Source organism: Lampris incognitus, chromosome 3, assembly GCF_029633865.1.
Source record: "Lampris incognitus isolate fLamInc1 chromosome 3, fLamInc1.hap2, whole genome shotgun sequence".
NCBI lineage: Eukaryota > Metazoa > Chordata > Actinopteri > Lampriformes > Lampridae > Lampris > Lampris incognitus.
This window is the reverse complement of record NC_079213.1, coordinates 7,113,115-7,136,124: the sequence shown is the minus strand read 5'-3', so window position 1 is coordinate 7,136,124 and position 23,010 is coordinate 7,113,115. Positions and strand designations below refer to the sequence as shown.

The 23,010-nt window shown below is 46.4% G+C and overlaps 1 protein-coding gene across 5 annotated transcripts in view; it reads right to left on the bottom strand.

The window, feature by feature from the left end:
* Nucleotides 1-23,010, bottom strand: part of sbf1 (SET binding factor 1) — an 82,570-nt gene that overhangs the window by 12,493 nt on the left and 47,067 nt on the right. For 3 of the 5 annotated variants that reach the window (XM_056275761.1, XM_056275762.1, XM_056275766.1), the window contains 22 exons: nt 20,729-20,806; nt 20,103-20,216; nt 19,448-19,576; nt 18,972-19,070; nt 18,368-18,578; nt 17,600-17,712; nt 15,523-15,672; nt 15,195-15,263; nt 14,732-14,893; nt 13,638-13,906; nt 13,204-13,376; nt 12,813-12,886; nt 10,419-10,611; nt 8,970-9,097; nt 6,707-6,882; nt 5,016-5,152; nt 4,462-4,669; nt 4,063-4,259; nt 3,538-3,675; nt 2,488-2,583; nt 2,114-2,188; nt 1,286-1,458 (listed from right to left, as the gene is read on the bottom strand). In XM_056275761.1, the coding sequence (XP_056131736.1) occupies nt 1,286-1,458; nt 2,114-2,188; nt 2,488-2,583; nt 3,538-3,675; nt 4,063-4,259; nt 4,462-4,669; nt 5,016-5,152; nt 6,707-6,882; nt 8,970-9,097; nt 10,419-10,611; nt 12,813-12,886; nt 13,204-13,376; nt 13,638-13,906; nt 14,732-14,893; nt 15,195-15,263; nt 15,523-15,672; nt 17,600-17,712; nt 18,368-18,578; nt 18,972-19,070; nt 19,448-19,576; nt 20,103-20,216; nt 20,729-20,806 (3,162 nt within the window). The remainder of the gene's footprint in view (nt 1-1,285; nt 1,459-2,113; nt 2,189-2,487; nt 2,584-3,537; nt 3,676-4,062; nt 4,260-4,461; nt 4,670-5,015; nt 5,153-6,706; nt 6,883-8,969; nt 9,098-10,418; nt 10,612-12,812; nt 12,887-13,203; nt 13,377-13,637; nt 13,907-14,731; nt 14,894-15,194; nt 15,264-15,522; nt 15,673-17,599; nt 17,713-18,367; nt 18,579-18,971; nt 19,071-19,447; nt 19,577-20,102; nt 20,217-20,728; nt 20,807-23,010) is intronic. The other 2 variants (XM_056275764.1, XM_056275765.1) reach the window with 2 other exon arrangements.

Here is a 23,010-nt window from a genome sequence, read left to right as displayed (position 1 = left end):
ATTTTTTCCCCAGGAAGGTGACTCCAGAGTTTCCATTATCTGATAACAAACGCTGGGTTGCCTTCTGACTTGAATCTAGACACGGGGCACATTTTAGGAGGTTCATGTGTGACTCGCCACGCTGTAAGTCGGGGGCTAAAACATAAGTTGCTTTTAAAATAGTCAACAACATCTCAAAACCACTTTCAGAAACAACCAGAACGAGATCAGGATCAGTTTTAAGCCCGGACAGCATTCTAAACTAAATGTGGGTGAGACAAGATTTTAGTTTTTTGAGCGAAAAGTTGGTTCATTTCAAACGGTGAGTCATCCATCGCTGTGTCAGCATCTTCCAGTGTTGTTTAGCGTGCCTTTCATGCAATCTTAATATGCATTACGTAACACATGCTGTGAGAATAAAGCTTTATCTGAGTGATAGCTCTCATAGTTCTCTGTACTAACTGGGTGAGAGTGAACATTTTTCACGTGGGTGTGTCCCCAGTAAGAATAAACCACTAATCCTGGCAGCGTTGGTATTATACACTACCCCATTTAACCACCTCCTACATCCATGGCTGTGAAACACTTGGTAACCCGGGAAAATGTTCCACAAATTAACTTTACAGTAGATCTTGTACAACTGTACTGTTGTTTTTTTCTTGCTAATACTAATACAGACCGTTTTTCAGGCTACATGTACCAAGCACTCTCCCCTATAAAGAGTTTTTTTTTTTTTGGAAGGGGGGGGGGCTTTTTCTCCCCAATTGTACCCGGCCAATTACCCCAGTCTTCCGAGCCGTCCCGGTCGCTGCTCCACCCCCTCCGCCAATCCGGGGAGGGCTGCAGACTACCACATGCCTCCTCCCATACACGTGGAGTCGCCAGCTGCTTCTTTTCACCTGACAGTGAGGAGTTTCACCAGGGGGACGTAGCGCGTGGGAGGATCACGCCATCCTCCCCAGTTCCCCCTCGCCCATGCACAGGCACCCCGACCGACCAGAGGAGACGCTAGTGCAGCAACCAGGACACACACCCACATCCAGTTTCCCGCCCGCAGACACGGCCAATTGTATCTGTAGGGATGCCCGACCAAGCCGGAGGTCACACGGGGATTCGATCCAGCGATCCCCGTATTGGTAGGCAACGGAATAGACCGCCACGGTACCCAGACACCCCCAATAAGTTGAATTTATTGATCAGCTTAAACGCTATGTCTGCGCTAACTATGGAAACACAGGAGGAAAACCCAACTCCACTCCGTGGTAAAGGCGAGAACTTTGAATTTACTCATTTAGAGGTGGCTCACCTTGAGCTGGGCCTTGTCTCCAATGATGTAGAGGTAGGCCTTCTGCTGTCGGAGGAAGAGGGCCTCGCTAGGTCCCCCGTTGGGCTGCGGGGACTCCTTCCCTGCCAGGCGGTTCCCCACGTCTGGGTTATAGGCACTTAGACGCCCGCTGCCCCTGATACTGCCCCACTTGCCTGGATTTGAAAACACATACGTACACAAAAGATGCACACAGGCAAGCACAGCCCCACGCACGCACACACAGACACAAACATACACAGACCAGCTAGCGTCTTTACACAAAATACAGCTTAATTTTTTTATATTTAGATTACAGCTTCACACCATACTTGGAATTCCGTGCCATGGCACACACAAATTGGGTGTGCGTGTGTTGATGTGCAAAAAGTGTTATGTACACCACCGCTGAACCTACTAGCCATGCTGCTAAACAAGGCAGAAATGATTCAGTACTACCCACCAGCTTGGGCAAAGTCTCATGTGGCACCTTCATTACATGACAATAGAGAGTGGCTTTGCTAAAGTCGGTATCGATGGAAACAAAACATTGATAAACATTCAGGAGTCAATCAAACAGGAAGTGTAAAACAGGAAACGCCAGACCAGACAGGCTAGTCTGCAGAACAGAAGACAGACTAGGCCAGCATGCAGAAAGATGTGTTGTTCTGGAGGGAGCAGCTCTTCAATCAGAGGAGAAGCAACGAGGAAGCGTTGCAGACGATTAGTCCTGACAGAAGCAGCAGACTATGACATCACACACGGAGGGACTGACATTACTGTTAGAGATCTGATTGGTAAGAATAGGTGGGTGGGCGAGGCCTACTGTACCTCTAGGAGAGTTCCTGGCCTTGCCTGACACTTTGGATTGAGAAAGGGAGATGACTCTCGCCCTTTGACCCAGAGCTGAGGTCAAACGACACAGAGATGGCCCATTAACCAACAGCACAGCAGACGGGATTCACACACACACACGCACTCCCATACTAACCCAAAAGATAGCCTACAGAGATGAGTTTTTCAAACAAAAACATTTAAGTCCAAGTCTCTCTCGTCACAAACTTGACACCAGTTAAGTCCAACGCATATCACTGAGCAGATTTCGAGACCAAATCATAAAAGGCATGCTTGGTTTTTCAAGTCGGTACTGCGTTGGGCCTAGTCAATGCCGTGAATCTACGAGTCCCCCACGGAGGTCAACTCACCTCCTCGGCTGAAGGTCCCCGGCATGTCCTCCTTGGCTCCCATCACCTGTTTCATCAGTGCGCCGATCTTGGGTTGTCTCAGCTTATCTGACGAGTCTAAGGACGGATGCAACGACACCATACACCAAAGGTCAAGATGATAATTATATTAACTAACAATTTTCAAGTGATAATATCTAGCAGCATCTGGATTATCATGTCATCATGCAGTCAACATCTGCAGACAAGGGGTCCGCGGTGGTGTAGCGGTCTAAGCATCGGCTTTGTGTCGATACAGTTGCCCACTGGGGACTGGGGTTCGCACCCCGGTCTCGTCAGATCCGACTATGGCTGGACTCGATGAAGCAGCAATAATTGGCAATGCTGTCTTCGGGAGGGGGGCAGAGTCGGCTTGTGTTCGTCACATGAATGCGTCTCTGTGTGTGTCGGAAAAAGCAGTGGTTCGGCCTTGATTCGACTTGTCACGAAGGTGGTGAGGCGTCTGAGGCGTCTCCTTTGAGACTGCCGGTCGGAGAGATGCAGTTGGCGAACGCATGCAGTAGGAGGGTGGGTGTTTGAACTAAAATAGGGATCGATTGGCCACTAAATTGGGAGAAAAAGGGAAAAATCAGAAATAAATAAAAAATAAAAAAACATTTGCAGACATGGGACTTTTGTTTTTTTCGTGGTCTTTGGACTCCTGAGTTTTTCTGCAATTTTCTCTTAAATAAATGTGATTATTATTTTTCAGCTTTGTGAGGGATTAGACCTTTGCTATTTTTCTCCACTTGATTTGATGAATAACTCCCTTCACCTGCGCTAACATGAAATCCACTGGAGCGCAGTGCTAATGTGCAACAGTAACGTTGCTTCTATCAAGCTACGTTCCTGCAAAAACAGACGTCGAGAATATGGAAGGATGAACGGAAAAGTTAAAATATTGAAAAACTAAAGTGGATTATGGGATAAAAAGCTTCATCTATGTGCCTGACGTAGTCCCTCACACATGGAGACGGTTGACTCCATCAAAACCAAGCTAACAGGGTGTGTGTGGCGTGTTGAATGAGCTACCTGATGTGCTCATGTGAGTGGAGGTGAAGCCGCTGAGTGTGTTTCTGCCGCTGGTCTCGCTGTAGGAGGGCATGGAGCTGATGATGGCCTGCAGGTACTTCTCCTGCTCCAGACTGGTGGAATCCGCCTGGGAGGGCACTGCGAGGAGGAGGAACAGAAAACAGCAGTTCGAAACCAAACTCAGCTTCTTGAATTAACTCGACCGTGATGTCAAGTCTCAGTCAACACAGATCACTAGCTACAGTCACACTTCGATGGGATTTCTAAATGCAAATATTGGCCTGTATGAGATCACATCTCTGCGTGCAAACGTTAGGTCTAAAAATGGTGGCTGTGCATCTCTTGAGCCTGAGTGTGTTCAAAGCTTTAACGCATCACGTTTCCCTGCTCACCCTTTCACAAATGTTGGATTCTTTCCCCTCCCCAAACAACTACTGCCGAGGTCTGCTTGAGCAAGGCACTTTATGTGAAACACTCTGTTCCCGGGTATGAATGTCTGCATGTGTATGTACAACTTCTAATGACCTGAAGTGGGGGCGTTGGGGGACTTGAAGAAGCCGACCACCCCCTTAGCGTGGAGACCTGCAGAGCGTAGCAGAACAGCCTTGGTACGGGAGTTCCTCCAACAGACCACGGGGAAGCGGTTCTGCCTGTAGCAGCGACAAATCCTCTGAATGGTCGAATCCGGGATGCTCTGGGGCACGATCAACAAGCCTGGGTAGCTGTGACACATGCACGCGCACACGCACACGCACACACACACACACACACACACACACACACACACACACACACACACACAGACACACGAGACACAGGAAGGAGTGAGCTGACATAGCTTCTTTTGACTTAAATACAGCAGTACAGTCCACAGCAGACACAGACTACTGGGTGTTATCATTTAGCGTCCAGTCCAGCTCTTACCTCCTGCACACTGTGTACATGCGGTTGACCGTGGAGATGCGGAAGGGCTCATTCTTGGAGCGTGTCAGGCTGTTGCTGAGCGTGCCCAGACCGAGGCGCTGGTAGTCTCGGCAACAGGCGCGCTCAACCACGTTGCTCATGGTCTGTCGGTCTGAGGAGCGGATGGTGGAGGAGAGGGTGAGGGAGCTCTGGTCCATCTCCTCCGAGACTAAATACACAGGGGGGGGGGGGGGAGACACAGAGGAGCTAAAGCTAGCTCATTCCCGCTACTCCCTCCAAAATGTATGTACAAGAATTTCAGCTACAAAATCTGATCCAACTTTGAAATACAGAAGTACTTTGGGAAAGACGCTAATATAGCCTAACTTCTTCAATAATATTTCCCCTGTTTTGGACATTTAATTTTAAGCTTATTCTTAGATATATATTTTCATCTGCACAAAAATGAGTGGGAGAGAGAGAGAGAGAATAGTGATATCTGGTGGTCAAACTGTAAACACTTTGAACCAAACAGCACCCCCCCCCAGCCCCAATGACCCCCCCACCTCCGGTACCTGAGATCTCGTCCTCGTCCAGTTCGGACTGGAGGCTGCTCCTGTTCTCCCAAGTGGGAGGGGCATATTTCTTCCTGGTCACGTACTGCCGGCCGATGGTCCTCTTGGCGCTCTTCACCAGGTTTTTAGAGAGAGTCCTGATTGAGGATGAGAGGAAGGAAAAGTTGAATGTTTAATTCACAGGTGCTGTCTGTAATATTTCGGGTTTCCTGAGGTATAATATCAATAGTCAACACCAGCAGGGGTGGCTGAAAGGTAGACAAACACAAAAACACACAGACACAAACAAAGACATGTATGTAAGCAACAACCACTCCCCAGATTTCTGCAATAGAAAACACAGGAGCTGAGCCGACGGGGTTGGCTGGACACATATTGAGACGCTATGTACTGGAGCAGCTGGTGTTTGGTACAAGAGGGCCGCGGCAGTCAGCGAAACTCATCTAAGGGGATGGTTCGTCTCAGTGTTGGTCTCAATGCATAATTGACAGTCATGAATTCAACTGAGTGTTAGATTAGTATCTCTGAATGGCGGCCTTTTAGCAAAGTGACTGACACACACACACACAACGGAGATGGAAACAGCAGGGCCAATAGAGTACTTGTCACATGTCACATTTTCCGCTGTTAAATTATTCAACAGCTGCTCCCAGGCTATTCTCACTCAACCATGAGATGGGAAGGAGGGAGCGGGGGGGAGGCATAGGGGAGATGTAGGGAAGATATAGAGACACAGAGAGAGAGAGAGAGAGAGAGAGAGAGAGAGAGAGAGAGAGAGAGAGAGCGAGAGAGGAGAAAGACCAGGCAGGAGATGCAGGGGCACAGAGAGGGGGAGAGAGGAGCGAGGGTGTGGGGCTACCAGCAGCATGGAGAGAACAGTACAGCACTTTCTGGTCCCAAAGCTCACTGCAGTAAAATTAAACATTCTCATCTGTATTCAGCACAACATGATACCACACCGCGGGTTAAGACACATGCACCCGAGACCTAAATGCAGCGCGGTGTGCTATCGACAATAAAGCAGCCAATCCACGCAATCTGCATAACACGCAACGCGGCTGGAAACGTATTTCCCATAATTCATCAGAGTATGAACTTTACCCCTCGATGACAGATGGCCCGGTGAAACATTAGGGACCACATGTTGGTGTGCTAGGCATAAATGAATGGCTTTGTTTAAGGGAGCAGGGATGAGAGGACCAGCGTAGGGCAGAAGCGGTGTATCCAGCCCCTGCTCCAGATTGTGGACGGTCAGCCAGGTCACTGTGCTGTAAGGGATGTTCCGCGTGTAACCCAGAGGATGTGGGTAAAAGGTCGTAACTAATGCCACAACGTGGCACTTCCTGGTTGCTTGCTGCGCCGTAGTGAACGGATGGATGAGGACTCAGGAGTGGAACTGGAATACAGTGTGATACTTCTGTGTTGTGTGTGTGTGTGTGTGTGTGAGTTTCTTGACTGCAAAAAAGGTCCACTTTCTTTGTCGTGTGTCATGAGATGAATATTAACGGTAAGTAAAAGAAACCATGCACCAGACGCTTGGTTACTCTTTTTAAAGGGGCTTTTGTTAAAAGTGGAGGCGTTGGGGCAGCATAACTTCACAGGAGGGCATTTCGGTAGTAACTCAATACGGGCAGATCAGACCCGACAGCTAGGTGTGCTGAACAAACCCCATACAAGGAAAACTTGCTTACTTGAGCGACTGGTTCTTGTCCTTGGCTTTGTGCTCCACCGCCATCTTGCCAAACTGGCCCACGGTGAAGGCGAACGTGCCCTGGACGTGCTGTGGGTAGCGCAGCTTGTGCATGTGCTTCCTGAAAACCTCAGCCAGGTCTGACGCCACCTCCTCATCGAATGCAATCTTCATCAGCTGCAGACAGAAAGAAGGACAGGCTCATCAACGACAGACAGATTTCTCTCCTGAGGGGGGTCAGCGGTGGTCAATATAATCCACTTGTTAATAAACTACCGGAGCATAACATGGCCTGGCTCCGCTAAAACAGCTCGTAGCATGACTTGTTGGACCTTTTTATGATCCCTAACTCTTAATTATTTTTCTTTTGCTCCCTTTTTATTCATTTTGGTTAAGTCTTTGTATCTAAGTGTTATATTCTTGTGTTAACTGATCTATTTTATTTTATTTTTTATTTAATTGTAAGGCACTCTAACTTTGTTTTTACCCCCCCTTTTTCTCCCCAATTGTATCCGGCCAATTACCCCACTCTTCCGAGCCGTCCCGGTCACTGCTCCACCCTCTCTGCTGATCCGGGGAGGGCTGCAGACTACCACATGCCTCCTCTGATACATATGGAGTCGCCAGCCGCTTCTTTTCACCTGACAGTGAGGGGTTTCGCCAGGGGGGCGTAGCGCGTGGGAGGATCACGCTATTCCACTTTTACCCTCAGTTCCCCATCCCCCCTGAACAGGCCGAGGAGGACCAACCAGAGGAGGCGCTAGTGCAGCAACCGGGACACATACCCACACCTGGCTTCCAACCCGCAGACACGGCCAACTGTGTCTGTAGGGTTGCCCCACCAAGCCGGAGGTAACACGGGGATTCGAACCAGCGATCCCTGTGTTGGTAAGCAACGGAATAGACCACCACGCCACCCCGCTTTTGTATTTATTTTTTTTTGCCATTGAGCAATTATGAAAACTAATGTAATAAATAGTTATGATAATAATGTTATAAATAAAATAATTTAAAACTAATACATAGGCTCGATAAGAAATGGGATTAAAACCACGTTCCTCCTCAAAATAACCTTGTTTATTTTCGCTGAGTAACTGCATGTATGTTTCTAGTAAAACAATACATTAACCATCATTGTGGCAAGTCTTGATGAACCTTACAGTAAAGGTGTCAGCAAATAAATAGATAGATAGATAGATAGATAGATAGATAGATAGATAGATAGATAGATAGATAGATAGATAGATAGATAGATAGATAGATAGATAGATAGATAGATAGATAGATAAATAAATAAGGTCTAATGATTCTTAATTACAAAAGTTCTGATCAGTAAAGAATAGGTGTAGTTTTGAATATTAACAGCTATTTACAGACTGTGGGCTAAAACGCACAAGAAGCCTAATTCTCCTTTATAATAATTCACTAAGATAAGATATAGTTTTTCATTGATCCTCTTGGGGAAATTCATCTTCTGCATTTAACCCATCCTAGTTGTATAGCTAGGAGCAGTGGGCAGCCACAGTGCAGCGCCCGGGGACCAACTCCAGTTTTTCTTTCCTTTTGCCTTGCTCAGGGGCACAGACAGGAGGATTAACCCTAACATGCATGTCTTTGATTATGGGAGGAAACCAGAGTACCCGGTAGAAACCCACGCAGACACGAGAACATGCAAACTCCACACCTGGGACGGCCTGGGGTTCGAACTCAGAACCCTCTTGCTGTGAGGCAACAGCGCTAACCACTGGGCCACTGTGCCACCCAAATGTTTAGCATCGGGTAGGCAAACTCATTAAAATTTGCAATAATTAAGATCAGTGTATATTATGGAATAGTGGCATTAGAATGTGCCAAAGGCCACCAAATTTGGGCTTATATGGCCAAATTATTTCACCGGGGGTGCATGCCCCCCCCAATCTGGCTACTTTTTCCCACTAGCTGGCTACTCCATATCCTTGTGGAAAGCCCTGATAAACACTCCAAGCCATATCTTACTCATGGTTGCGAGTTTGTTATTCTTCTTTCTTACTGGGTTTATTTGGGTTTCCCATTGCTCCACTCACATCGGATATGATGTGAGTGGAGTAATAAGAGAATCAAAGATGGAGCTGTAGTCACAGAAGAAGAACAAGAAGAAAAAGAGAAGGAAGAAGGTGGAGAAGAAGACAAAGGAGAAGAGGAGGAGGAATATAAATAAGAAGAGGACAAATAAGAAGATGACGGTGGTGGAAGTGCTGAGATGTAGCCGCAAGGAGCAGGTGTACCTGGAAGGTGCAGGAGCGTAGCTGCAGCCCCTCCTGGATGAACTGGTCCATGGGGAGGGTGATGGAGATCCTCTTCTCCTTGGTAAGGGAGGCGATGGGGAACGACCGTGTCACCACCTGCTCACCCACTGCAAGGGTAAAACACAGAAATTAGTGTGTGTGTGTATGTGTGTGTGTGGGGGGGTGTATCTTGGTAGCAAATGGTGAATGAGCAAGTGATTATTTGCCCACTTGCTACAAGAAAAACAGAATAAAGGTTAAGTCTGTGTGTGTGTGTGTGTGTGTGTGTGTGTGTGTGTGTGTGTGTGTGTGTGTGTGTGTGTGTTGTGTGTGTGTGTTGTGTGTGTGTGTGGTGTATCTTGGTAGGAAATGGTGAATGAGCAAGTGATTATTTGCCCACTTGCTACAAGAAAAACAGAATAAAGGTTAAGTGTGTGTGTGTGTGTGTGTGTGTTTGAAAGCTTGTTCAAAAACACAGTATTTGAAATCACAAAGCTGAATCAGTTAATCTGGACACAACGTTTACTGGGAGAAATGTTTCATCGCTCATCTAAGTGACCTCTTCAGTCTCAGCTGACTGCAGGTATCCCACCCTTATAAACAACACAGTGGCATAACGACCAACACCAACGATCAGTTTCATATGCAAATTGCCATGACCATTAACTACAGTTACAATGGCCATGTGTACTATTCATAGAGGATTGGGGAATAGTTGCAATCACAGCATTGTAAGATGGCGACAGATGTACTCTTAGCGCCCCCCCCCCCCGGTTCAGGGATGGTCGTTCCCTTTTCACATAGATGGCCTCTTTCACACCCCGTTCAAACCAGCGTTCCTCCCTATCAAGGACGTGCACATCCTCATCCTTGAAAGTGTGACCACCGGCCTGTAGATGGGTGTAGACTGGCCTGATGTGTCAGCTCTTCTGTGTTGGGTGTAGACTGGCCTGATGTGTCAGCTCTTCTGTGTTGGGTGTAGACTGGCCTGATGTGTCAGCTCTTCTGTGTTGGGTGGGGATACCTGCAGTCAGTTGGGACTGAAGAGGTCACCTGGATGAGTGATGAATTGTTTCTCCCGATAAACGCGGTGTCCAGGTGAACTGATTCAACTGCGTTTTCCTTACCTGCACTATTGAGCATGCACCAAGACACAGTATTTGAAATGACAGTGGGTCTAAACTGGGTTAAATGGACAGTTCTGCATTTATTGGCACAGCGCAACTGTATTTTTAAAGTGTTGTAACTTTTAAATCCTCAAATTCCGAAAACTTCAAATCATCAAGTGAAATAATTCAAATTCCTTTTCCAAACTAGTCAATACTTTCCAGACTGAAGAAGGACCTGTGTATTTGTTTATGTCTGTGTCTATGTGTATATATATATATATATATATATATATATATATATATATATATATATGTGTCTGCACGCCATTCTCTCTCTCACCCAGCGCGTCAGTGGGCGTGCCCTTGAAGATGAGGCGGTAGGTGGTGAGGAAGATGGCGCCCTCGGCGGGCAACAGGGGTGGACCACCCATGACCCCCGTGGCCTCCTCACGGCCATCGGAGATCAGGTGCACTCGCATTCCATCCATCACAAGCTCCTCACCCGGCAGGAGGATGGGCCTCAGCAACTTAGGCTACAGAGAGAAGGAAGGGGGAAGGGGGTGGGGGGGGGAGGAGCAAGAGAGATGAGATTTATGGACAGAGGGGGAAGGGTAGTGAGATGAGAAGAAACGGAAAAGAGTGAGGGCGAGGGAGAGAGAAGGACAAGAGGTAAAGAGGGAGACAGAAAGACAGCAAGAGGAAGACGGGGAGAAAAGAAAAGACGGATAGAGAAGGTGAGAAATGATGAAAAAGATAGAGAGAGAAAAAGTGGGGTGTGAGAGAAATGAGGCAGCAGTGGGAGGATGATAAAGGGATTTAAGGAGGAGAAAGAATGGGGGATGAGAGAAGAGGAGAGAGAAGAGAGACTCCAGGTTAGACTGTTGGGGTTCTCAGCTCCAGCAGGATAGTAAAGCTGAACAATCTGGCCTAAAATAATCCTCCTGATTATACAGTAGATCATGTGATCACAACCATCAATCACAATTACGAGTATTACAGATCTGCAAAGTAAAAAGATGCTATCCTACTTTTGGTATTTTATAATCTTCAATTTCACCATCTTTTAACTACAGCGCACATTTTTTTTAAAATTACATTTTTTCAATAATGGCCAATATTAAATCACACTGCACCATCAACTGCACACCATTCATTTTGCAGCCACACAAAAGGTAGCAAGCTAACTTGTTGTTTTACCAGTCAGGCATCACACAGGAAGTCATGCTTTCAATAGCCACACAAGACCAAGCTACCGGATGGACTTTCACCAGGCAATGAGGAAGTCAAGAGACGACGATAAGTCAACACAGAGATCCATGTTGAAAACGTGCTACATATTTTGTTGTTATTGTTGCATAACAGACTATTAACAAGCTACTGACAGTTGTTTTGATATGTCCGTTTGGCTTGACTGGTGGGACCCTGGCAGAAACGATCTTAAACACTATAAGATAAATAAGCAGCAAGTTAAGACAACATCCAGATGGGTGTGTTTACATTATGGGATGTAAAACATTTTAGATTCCTCAGCAAAAAAAAGAAAAGAAATATGTTTGGGGAAGGGTTTGGATCCCTTCCCTTGGGAAAAGTGATGCTTATTTACAACAGTCTAACTCCTAACTTCCATATAAAACAAAACAAACACACCCAGAAACAACAAAAAACTCCATTCTGAGATCAGCGAGGAGGTATTCAAAATATAGGCCAGCCTCACTTTATTAGAAAGACCTGGGTTTTTTCTAATATGACATCACTTCCTGTCTCTCCATGCACCAACCTGTGAAGCTTTCCCACACTGCGACCCTACAAACTAAAGATAAGTTCAACAGGAAAGGAACCGCAGGTTTGGGAACTTGTTTCATAATGCACCGCACAACACTTCATGCCACACACGTCCTGGCCAGAGAGCGTGCCAGACACACACCAGCAGTACAGGAAGCAAACCGTTTCCTTTTCTGTCATTTAGCGTTTGGCGGCTTGACAATCGGCCTCACAGCTAGAAAAACGTAAACACGAGCGAGGTCCGTCATTCGGCCTTGCTGCTATTGCCACCCCACAAATTACAACTGCAATTACAACACAACTGTCCTCATATTGTGATACAAACATATCCAAATATGAGTGGTTCTGAGGCTGCAACACCTGCTGGGACCGGTTCTGAAACAGGCCGAGTGAAGCTCTGTGTCAGAACCAAAGTTAGCCCAACCGCCTAGATCTCCCAAACTTTATACATGAGGCGCTGGAAGAGCCTGGGAGGATATGAACGGCTCTGGAGGAACTAAATATAAATGAATGTTCCAAATATCCAAGATTTTATTGTTGTCATTAAAATCCAATTTATTTTGAGTACAAGCTCTGCCCAGCCATCGTCCCTCTCCAGCAGCAAACAAAAACAATTCCAGAAAAATAAGCCAAGCTCACAGCACCCTTCAGACTGAAGGCACACCCGGGCAACTGGCTGCCAGGCCTAAGAGAACTACAACACCCAGGGTTGAGCTCACATGGGCGTCCCGAGACTCATTACCAGAGAGGAAAAGCGAGAGGGGGAACTTCATCCCCCAGCATGCACCACTCAGGCGTGCTGTGAGTGACACGGAGCTGTCCCGACTGGTCGCAACAGACGTACCTACTGTGAGCCTGAGCTGTAGGGATTGGTGGAGAGGGAGTTGGGCAGGGCTGGCTGGGGGTCTGCGTGGCCTTTGTCCAGCGGAACGTAAAAATAGGAATTGGTTACCTTTTGGATCGGCGGCAGGCGCTTGCTCTCCCTGTGGACCGCATCCAGAGTCTCGATGTGCATCTGGACGATATCTGAAGTGAAACGGTCACAAAGGTGAAAGGGGTAAATATGGAGACGGGAAATGGGAACAGAACAATCTTGGTAAAGACAAGGGACGGTGTTTGCTATGCTGTGTCGTGGTTACATCCTTTTGTACCACCTTTTGTTCTCATCACTGTTGTACAGGCGCCCAAATGCCTTCATTTTGTGTTAGTCTTAATGACATGAAAGACATCAGATGACGTACCAGTACTTTCAATAACAACAACTCAGGATGAAAACGACCGTCTTTCTGGAACAAGCCCGCAACTCAAGACAGGTGAGGCCGGACCCCCTGGTCCTGTCATACCTGGTATCATGGTGTGAAGAGCCTTCAGGTGTTCATTGGTGACCCCGCTCTCATTACACACTTTGTCCACGAAGCGGTTGATGAACCGAACCACGGAGTTCGCCACATCAGAGCTTTCGGCATCCTCGAAGCCGCTCTCCGTGTCGTAGCTCTCCGCCATGCTGCCGGCGATACTGCGCGACAAAAAAAAGGCATGGTGATGACTATTCACAGAGCCCTTCAGTCCAATATGGACGCTTCTTGTTAAAAAGGTTTTGCATTTAGTGGAAGATGTTTTTTAAAATACAAATAAATCAAAAGTTTTGTTTCCAAAAAATGATTTGTTACTACTTTTCCATTTCACCAAGATCGCTTTGTTTCTGTTTGAGAGTGACATGCACTTTACCAGCGCTGTAAAACGTCATTTGTTGACAAATTCAGTCATAAAAAAGTACCTGTTAGTGACGTAGCTGTTGCTGACGCTCTCCACGTCCCCGAGGCCGGTGCTGCGCAGCAGACGGTTCTTGCTGGTGTCCAGCGGCAGCAGCAGGTAGCTCATCCTGTTGGCGTAGTGGATGGCCTGGCTGAACACCGTGCTCTCCTCCTTCTGCACACGCTCTGTCTGCATGTCCTTGCTGAGCGTGGGCCACAGTCGGCTCTGCTCCGACGCCAGCTCCAGAGCGCTCAGCACCTCCCGCCCGCCGCCCGTCCCAACTTGCTGCCCCTGACGGGTGGGAAAGGGGCAAAATGGATGTTTAGCAAGGACTCCATCCTGGGGAAAACATCATACTGGTTAAAACGGGTTTCGCCAGTTGAGCGCAGTAATTTAACATAGGTAATTTCAGTGTTTACGGTGTCTATTTTTTCTTTTAAACCACGGCACACTAGGAAGGACTCTATTCTGAGGGAATATTCTTCTTCTCTCGACAGAGCAGAACACCGGCCTATTTGCCCACCGACGGCTGTGGTTTGCGGAGCTTCTGAAAACCACAAAGAAATGTCCAGTATATTCATTTAACCTTTCTAAAAAACTCAGTTGGGGGAATTTTCTTATGTTCTCCACAGGGCGAAACACAGACTTACCCACGAACTGAGTAAAGCGGATGGGGATTTACAAAAACTGAGACACTTTCAGTTTCAAGCTGTAACTTTTCAGTCCCCTCCCCCTCCCCCCAACTACTTCAACTAGAAAATCACCGGGAGATTAAACATGTCTTTTTCAGTTGAGACTTGAAGGCAGCATTAAAAGTATTCTAAGTTAAGGAAAGCAGAGGAGTTAAGATAGGGTCACATAAAATAATATAACATAACAAAAAACTTTGTTAATGCCTTGGATCAATTCATCCCAGGGGAAACTGTTTTGTGCAGCAGTGACGTGACTCAAAATGGTGTCAACTGTGTGAAAGCCTGCTGTGTCTGCAGACATTTTACTTTACAAATGAACCACTGATAACAATCAAACTTCAGTCACACATTCTCCATCCTCTTCCTCAGATATCATGGCTGACACAAGACATCTTGTTCTCCCTGGAAAGTAATCGGTCCTTACAGAGTTGGTCTGCTGCTCGCCCTCCTCTGTCTCCAGGTAGAGGGCCCGGATGTGGTTCTGGACATCACTGTAGAACATGGCTTCCCAGAACTGCATGTTGGTCCACACCATGTGCTCCTGAACGCAGCTGTAGGCGAACTGAGTGATGCCGGCCCCCAGTTTCTTTCAGGCACAGGAAAATACCACAACAGTTTCAAGTTGGGGATGGAACATGATACAGAAATATTGGGAGTTTGGGAAGTCTTTGAATCTTGCATTTAACATTTAAGAGATTTAGAAAGATCTACCACAAAGTAAACTACTTTTGTTTGAATTATTAATCTCTGAAGCAAAAATGTGCACTGCGATCGAAACATTCCTGATGTAGAGGAGGTTCCTCCTGTAAATTCAAATGAGTCACGGTTTGTAGTATTTGGTCATATTTTGGAAAATCGCGTTTCGGGCATTCTGGCTAGGAACTTACTCTGCAAAAGGCCGTGACCAAGGGAAGGAGCGCGGCTGCAATCCCGTGTTCGTCAATATGGGAGCAATCCTGAGCACAAACAAAAGACCACGTGTCCTCAAAACATGTTGGAGACAATAACCTTGGCCCCTTGATTGTTACTTTGTATGTCAAATGATACAATGACTACAAGGCTGGACAATTTCAGTCTTCATAATTGGTAGGGGACAGACACACACACACACCACACACACCAACATTCTTCGCCATGGCCATGTTTCCACTCCAAACACTTATCTGAGAAGATTGTTGCTCTGCTAGTTAACACCCGCCTCTGATTCGGGCTCACCTGTAAGGTGCAGTTCATCATGCGGACGATGTAGTCGAACTGCTGGTCGTCCAGCACGGCTCGGTTCTGCAGGACGTGCTGATTGAGCTCCTGAGTCAGACACACCCTTGCTGCCCGGCCCTTCAGCGCCCGCAGTACTGCGGGCATCAGCTAAGGGGGGAGATGACAGTAACAGCAACAGAGTAAAAGTTACTTTGTACAGAAGGCAAAATGCTATGCATTCACCAATACAACAGGACCCGATGTGAAAATAAAATTTGCCATTTGAGGCTCTTTGAGGATGTCTGTTGATTTGAAGGACTACGTCTGTGTTCATTTTACATCATACACCGACCAGCCAAAACAAACCACTGACAGGAAAGTGAATAACATTGATTATCTCATTACAATGGCACCTGTCAAGGGGTGGGATATATTAGGCCACAAGTGGACAGTCCATTCTTGAAGTTGACGGGTTGGAAGCAGGAAAAATGGGCAAGTGTAAGGATCTGAGTGACTCTGACAAGGGTCTAATTGTGATAGCTAGACGACTGGGTCAGAACATCTCCAAAATGGCAGGTCTTGTGGGTGTTCCTGGTATGCAGCGATCAGTACCTACCAAAAGTGGCCCAAGGAAGAACAACTGGTGACAGGGTCATGGGCACCCAAGGCACATTGATGTGCTTGGCGACAGAAGGCTAGCCTGCCTGGTCCGATCACACAGAAGAGCTACTGTAGCTCAAACTGCTGAAAAAGTTAATGCTGGCTATGATAGACAGGTATCAGAACACACAGTGCATTGCAGTTTGCTGCATATGGGGCTGCATAGCTACAGACCAGTCACAGTGCCCATGCTGACCCCTGTCCATCCACCACTGAAAGCGCCTACAATGGGTACATGAGCATAAGAACTGGACCATGGAACAGAAGAAGGAGAAGGTCACCTGGTATGATGAATCACATTTTCTTTTACATCATGTGGATGGCTAGGTGCATGTGCATCATTTACCTGGGGAAGGGATGGCACCAGGATGCACTATGGGAAGAGGGGAAGTTGGCGGAGGCAGTGTGATGCTCTGGGCAATGTTCTGCTGGGAAACCTTGGGTGCTGGTATTCATGTGGATGTTGCTTTGACAGGTACCACCTACCTAAACGTCACTGCAGACCAGGTACACCCTTCATGGCAACGGTATTGCCCCTGCCACACTGCAAAAATTGTTCAGGAATAGTTTGTGGGACATGACCAAGAGTTCAAGGTGTTGCCTTGGCCTCCAAATCCCTCAGATCTCAATCCTAATGAGCATTTGTGTGATGTGCTGGAAAAACAAGTGCGATCCATGGAGGCCTAATCTCGCAACTTACAAGTTGAATCTCTAGATACTCATCGGACTGTAAAGCGAGCAAAGATAACTTCCAACCCCTCACATCCTACTCATCACAGCTCCTTCCCTCAGGGAGGCATTTCAGGTCGCTGTCCACTAAGACTAAACGCTTCACAACCAGCTTTTCCCCCTAGCTATCAGAACTCTGAATTCCTCCCTCTAGTCCCTTACTCACACACTACTGGCACACGTATGCATATGCATATGTACCACTCACCTATTGTATGTGGTTGTGTGTAATATATTCTGTATCACTGCATTGTGTCGTGATAATATGAGGAGTGTCTGCTGTTGTCCATGTATGTATTGTGCTGCAGACTTTTTACATATGCCTTCCTTCCTTCCATCTTTCCATCCATCGGACTTAAAAGGACCTGCTAAGAACGTCTTGGTGCCACATACCAGAGGACACCCTCAGAGGGCTTGTGGAGTCCATGCCTCGGCGGGTCAGAGCTGTTTTGGCGGCAAGAGGGGAACCTACACAATAGGTGGTTTTAATGTTTTGGCTGATCGGTGTATATTTTAGTGCCATTCAATGATGAAACTTAGGCAATTGTTTAGAAGTGAATACGTGGCCCAAGGAACAGAATGACTCCAATTCACAAAAACAGCAAAATATAATACTTATAATAAATTGAATAAAAAGACTGTGCTGGACTACCAGCTGTCTGAGATGCCTGGCTGTTGTTAAGCAATGTGTTTCCTCCAGTCTAACCTTCTTGGCCTCCAGCATCTTGTTATCGAAGATGTATGTGATGCAGTTCCTGACCACCTCCAGCCTGCGGGCACTGTTGGCCAGCGCGTTACTGTTCCTGTCCACTATGTCTCCTGTGGAGAGGGGGAAAAGGACTGATTAGAGACCCCATCAATCACCCCATCACTCACCATGTCTTCCCATTAAACACACACTGAGAGACAGATTGTGTAACAGAGAGAGGTCTAGACAGGAAGTTTGAAGTTTGAGTTCCAGCTCTAAAACTTCGGGAGCTTTTGGCATTGAATACAATACAATACAGTGAATACATTTCCCCTGTGCACATAAAGCAACACAATCACACACACCAACACCTCATCTTTGATAGCGAGCTTTTGTGAAGTTGTTTGCCAACTACTGTCCGATCTTCACTTCCTGACTGGATTTGAGGATTCTGACTGGTGTTCAGCCCAAGCCCAATTCAAAGCATCAAATTTTCCCTAACAGTCCATCAAACATAGAGCAGGTGTACAACTGTAGAAGACAAGGAGCTCAACCATCTGTGTTGTGAAAATGAAAAATATGCTCAACCCTTTTATTATTCTATTCCTTAGTAAGACCACGTTCAACCCTTCAAACCTCTCAGCACATCTAAGGCTTTTGAGCTGACACATAAGATGATGCAGGAATAGCACCGATGACTTCTACAAGACAGACATCTAACCACTAGCCCCCACCCTCCCCTACCACCTGCTTCCCAAACACCCTCCCACCTACCCCCTGTCTCACCCAGAGGGGGTCCAGAGGGCACCATGCTCTTCAGTTCAGCTTTGACCACAGGCGGGGCCGTCTTCAGCTTGGCGGTGGCGTGGTCGATGAAAAGCTGCACGCTGACCTCGTCCAGGATGGGGAATGGGGGTCGGGTCTGGGGGTGAGCCTGGTTGGGGCTCTCGGCCGGCCGCTGGACTTTGTGCATTGCGACTGTGGGATAAGGGTTTTCCTGGACGGAGAGAAAGATGGGGAGAGAGGTGAGGAGAGAGAGAGATAAAAACAAATAAAGACGGAATGAAAATGGGAGGGAGGGTCATATGGAGGTTAGAAGAGACAGGCAGGGGTAGAAAGAGAGGGAGAATGAGAGAGAGGGACTGGGAGAACATGGGAGGTTGTGAACTAGACAGGAGTAAAGGGACAGAGCGGTAGACTGAAAGAGTGTGAAACAGGTAGGGAGAGAATTAGAAAGAGATAAAGCAATGATAGAGAGAAAGTGAGAAAAGAGAGTGAAAAACTGGTGAGACGGGGGAGGAAAAAACAACAGAACAAATGGGAAACACAGTACGGAAGAGGAGGTATTCTTTGAAACATGTTGCATCATCAGTTTTCTGACAAAACCTACATTTTTAAACAACCGCTCAGCCAGCTCCTTGATGTGGCTCATGACTTTGTGTGGGCATGCCTCCTCTTGTCGAATTCGCGCCACCTGATTGGCTATCAGCTGTGGAAACAGGAAGAGGAAGAGTGGTGAACTGGTATTTATGAACCTTCATAACCCGCAAAAAAAATCCATATTCCATACTTACAAGTCTTTCAATCTTGAATTGAGTTCTGCAACCTTATTTCTTACAAGTTGAAATAATCTATGAGGTGAGATGATTTCACTTGTTTCTGTTGCAAACCAAACTTTTCCAGAGTTTTCTTGAATCCTGCATCATTTTCTGACACAAATAAAACCACCTGCCTTGTTTCAAGATACTGTCAGTCATTTCTCATTTTTTTCTCTTGTTGTACCTTGGCCAGCTCTGCATGCAATAGCCACAACTTAACACTTGAATAGTTAGAAATCTGCCATGTTTGTGGTGCTGGAGGACTCACCTCATCAAACAGGTCAGTGGTTCTGTAGGGAGGCCCTCTCTCTGACACGAAGCCCGCGAAGGCCATGCCATCTAGAACCTTCATCAGGAAATCGTCCTCTGACAGCGCCCTCTGACCAAGGAAGGCCGCCTGGAGAAAGGCAGACACACGAGGCTTTTACCACCTGTCCCATTTAATTTTTTAAATTCTGAACTTCCTAATCATGATTTCTTGCTGTTTCCCAAAATGTTGTGTTTCATTGTGGTTTAGATGCCCGTTACTGTGTCGAGTTGTGTCATTATGACTATCGTTTTTATTTTCCTGTGTTCCATTCTTTTGTTTATTGTTTCATAAACCGGTTGCGGATTTCTATCTCACATTCATCGGTGTCTAATTCCTCTCCTTTTTCTATTTTTAAACAATACACTTGTTCTCACAAAGTTGTGTAACGTACAATAAAGCTACACTAGCTGCTAGTGGTATTTTACAGAGGCAGATAGTAGCAGAACTCTTCTTGACAGTTTTATGGACATAAAAATAGTAAATTAGAGAAGCAGGACTTGCAGATATTCTGGACGAGGTGAATTTACTGGGCACAACTGTGATTAACTGTAGTTTCCAGAACTAGACATTCAGCAGCGGCTGTCAGGTAGATGCTGAGCGTGTGTTCTCCTACCTTATGGAAGCGGATGACTGGTTCTGGGTGGATCCGAATGATATGCAGACACCAACGATAGCCCTGGAACAGCCGGGCGAACAGCCATAGAAAGACCGCTCGGATCTCCTTATCCTGAAACGTACCAATGTTGGAAAAGTCACACACATTAATGTTCAAACACATTTTGGCATTTATATATATTCATTTATCAATTTATGTTGACAACCAGTTGGTAGCACAACAACGATTATTCTTTACAATGATAAACGATGTGTGAAGTTACAGCAGACAAATGAAATTACTCAAAGTAGTTTGGGACGCAACATTTTGTCTTTTCCATATTCCAAAAAACACTTTCTCCACGTTAGTTATCAAATTTATTAAGACCTGAAGAAAAAAAATCCAGGTCCAGTTTGGGATTGTTCAAAGGTAATTCCAGAATTCCACACCGGCGTAGAAAGTCTGTGGGTGTCAACCACAGCCCTGTTAGCATAGTGGCTAATAAATAATAAAAGCGAAATAAAAGTAAATAAATAAAAATAGAATATTTTTTAAATATAAATAAATAAATAATATTAAACAACAAAAAAATAACAGAAGAGAAAGAAAAAAAGCACAGTGGCTAACGTGAGCGGCTCTCTTACCAGGATCTTGAGTGCTGAGGGTTGTGTGGAGGATGGGGGGAAGGCTTGGTCAGCTATCTCCAGCTCTGGATCCAGAACCTAGAACCACAATAACAGATCAATCAATCAATCAATCAATCAATCAATCAATCAATCAATCAATCAATCAATCAATCAATCAATCAATCAATCAATCAAACTTAACTCAAACAGCACATTTCACAGGTAACAATGCAATACAACACACTGCTTACATGACAGCAAGGTAAACCTGAGCCAAAAAGACAAGCATACATCTTTATGTTTTGGAATGAGATAGCATTGGTGTTTGTGTTTGTGTGTGTGTGTGTGTGTGTGTGTGTGTGTGTGTGCGTGCAGTGAGTAAATATAAACCCTGGTTGAAGTGAGGGTTTAAATGAAAATGGGTGTAGTAAGTGATTACATTCACCGGCTGCAATCAGAATTTGAGTATTAACACAGTGGTCCGCTCCATGCCACATATAGCATCATCAGGGGTTACCTTGAATCAAGCTATATTAACGTCACACCGTTATACGTATATCATATCATAATTCAAGAGCTTCATTTTTTTTCCAGAAAATTCTTTGGACAGTGAAAAAGCATTGAACAAATGAAAGGATCTCATCCTGACGGCAGATTCTGACCATTTCTTGTACTTTTATATTGCTTTTACTCCTTTTATACTGTGATGTGATGCTTTCAGAGTCAATAGTGCATGTAAGTAACACTGAACTGAGGGGTGCTCATCTTTTGCATCATGGCAAAAACACAGTATTAGCATCAAAATATCCAGACTCAGCTAACAGCAGAGCTCCTCTGAAAACACCCGAGTCCACAACCTAACGTCCATCGCAGCAAGAGACGAACACATCCAGCTAACGGCGGGGGAAAAAGAACAGCTAAGCCCCCCAGACCAACAATTTACTGCATCATGATCAATCCGACCTTCGATCCTGCGGAGCACCCCCATACACACACACACAAACACACGGCTCTTTCCTGCCTCCTCCAACGATTTTTTTCTGGACGATTACATAAATCACAAAGCCCTGTGATCAGTTTTCCAGCCTCGCAGTTAAGTGGCGGCACAGTGGCACAGTGGTCAGCGCTGTCGCCTCACAGCAAGAAGGTCCTGGGTTCAAGCCCCAGGTTAGTCCAACCTTGGGGGTCGTCCCAGGTCGTCCTCTGTGTGGAGTTTGCATGTTCTCCCCGTGTCTGCGGTGGGTTTTCTCTGGGTGCTCCAGTTTCCCCCACCATTAAAAAAGACATGCATGTTAGGGTTAATACTCCTGTCTGTGGCCCCTGACTGAGGCGTGGCAAGACGAACTGGAGTTGGTCCCCGGGCGCTGCACGGTAGCTGCCCACTGCTTCTAGCTACACAGCTAGGATGGGTTAACTGCAGAGCATAATTCCCCTACAGGGACCAATAAAGTATCTCAAAAGCAAAAAAATAAATAAATAGAAAATTAAGAATTAAGAAGTCTTTCCAGGTCCGGGAAACGGGTCAATCCAGGCTGACATGTGACCTGACTAACTGGCGAGACTTGGCGGCTTGGGATCTCTGGGACTATGTGGACCATTGCACCCGCCATTCTCCCTCTCCCTTCAAACAGCGCAGCTCAGAAATCATTGAGTCTGAGTCTGGACCGGCGCCGGACAGAGACAGGCGGTGCAGACGGACAAAAACACCAGGACTCTGTAGAGAGGTCAAAAAAGAACAAGACTGCATGTGACGGCATTCACAAAGCAAAGTATGAGCCCTTGGATTCCTATACACACGCGCATGCACATACACACATACACACACACAAACTGGTACACGCCCAAACAGCTTTGTTGACTTTGGACACGGACCCTTGACCCAGTGTGCCATTCCCTTTGCCTTGCATATTTCCAGTTCAAGTCTTCAATTCCGGTCACTTCACAACTGGGAGTCCCCAGGCTGGGCCAAAAGAACTCACACACCCAGAAATGACTGGGAATGGAAACAGACTCTCCTGAATACATGGTAAGAGACAGGCCACACCCACACAGCACACACGATCAATGTAATTGGCTAAAATGCTCGTCTGTTTAGGATGGCCCCTCCTCCTTCTTCCTAATATATCACATCCATCCATCCATCCATTAGCCAAGCCGCTTATCCTAATTAGGGTCGCAGGGATGCTGGAGCCTACCCCATCAGTCAGTGGGCGGCAGGCGGGGAGACACCCTGGACAGGCCGCCAGGCCATCACAGGGCCGACACATTCACACCTAGGGACAATTTAGTACGGCCGAGTC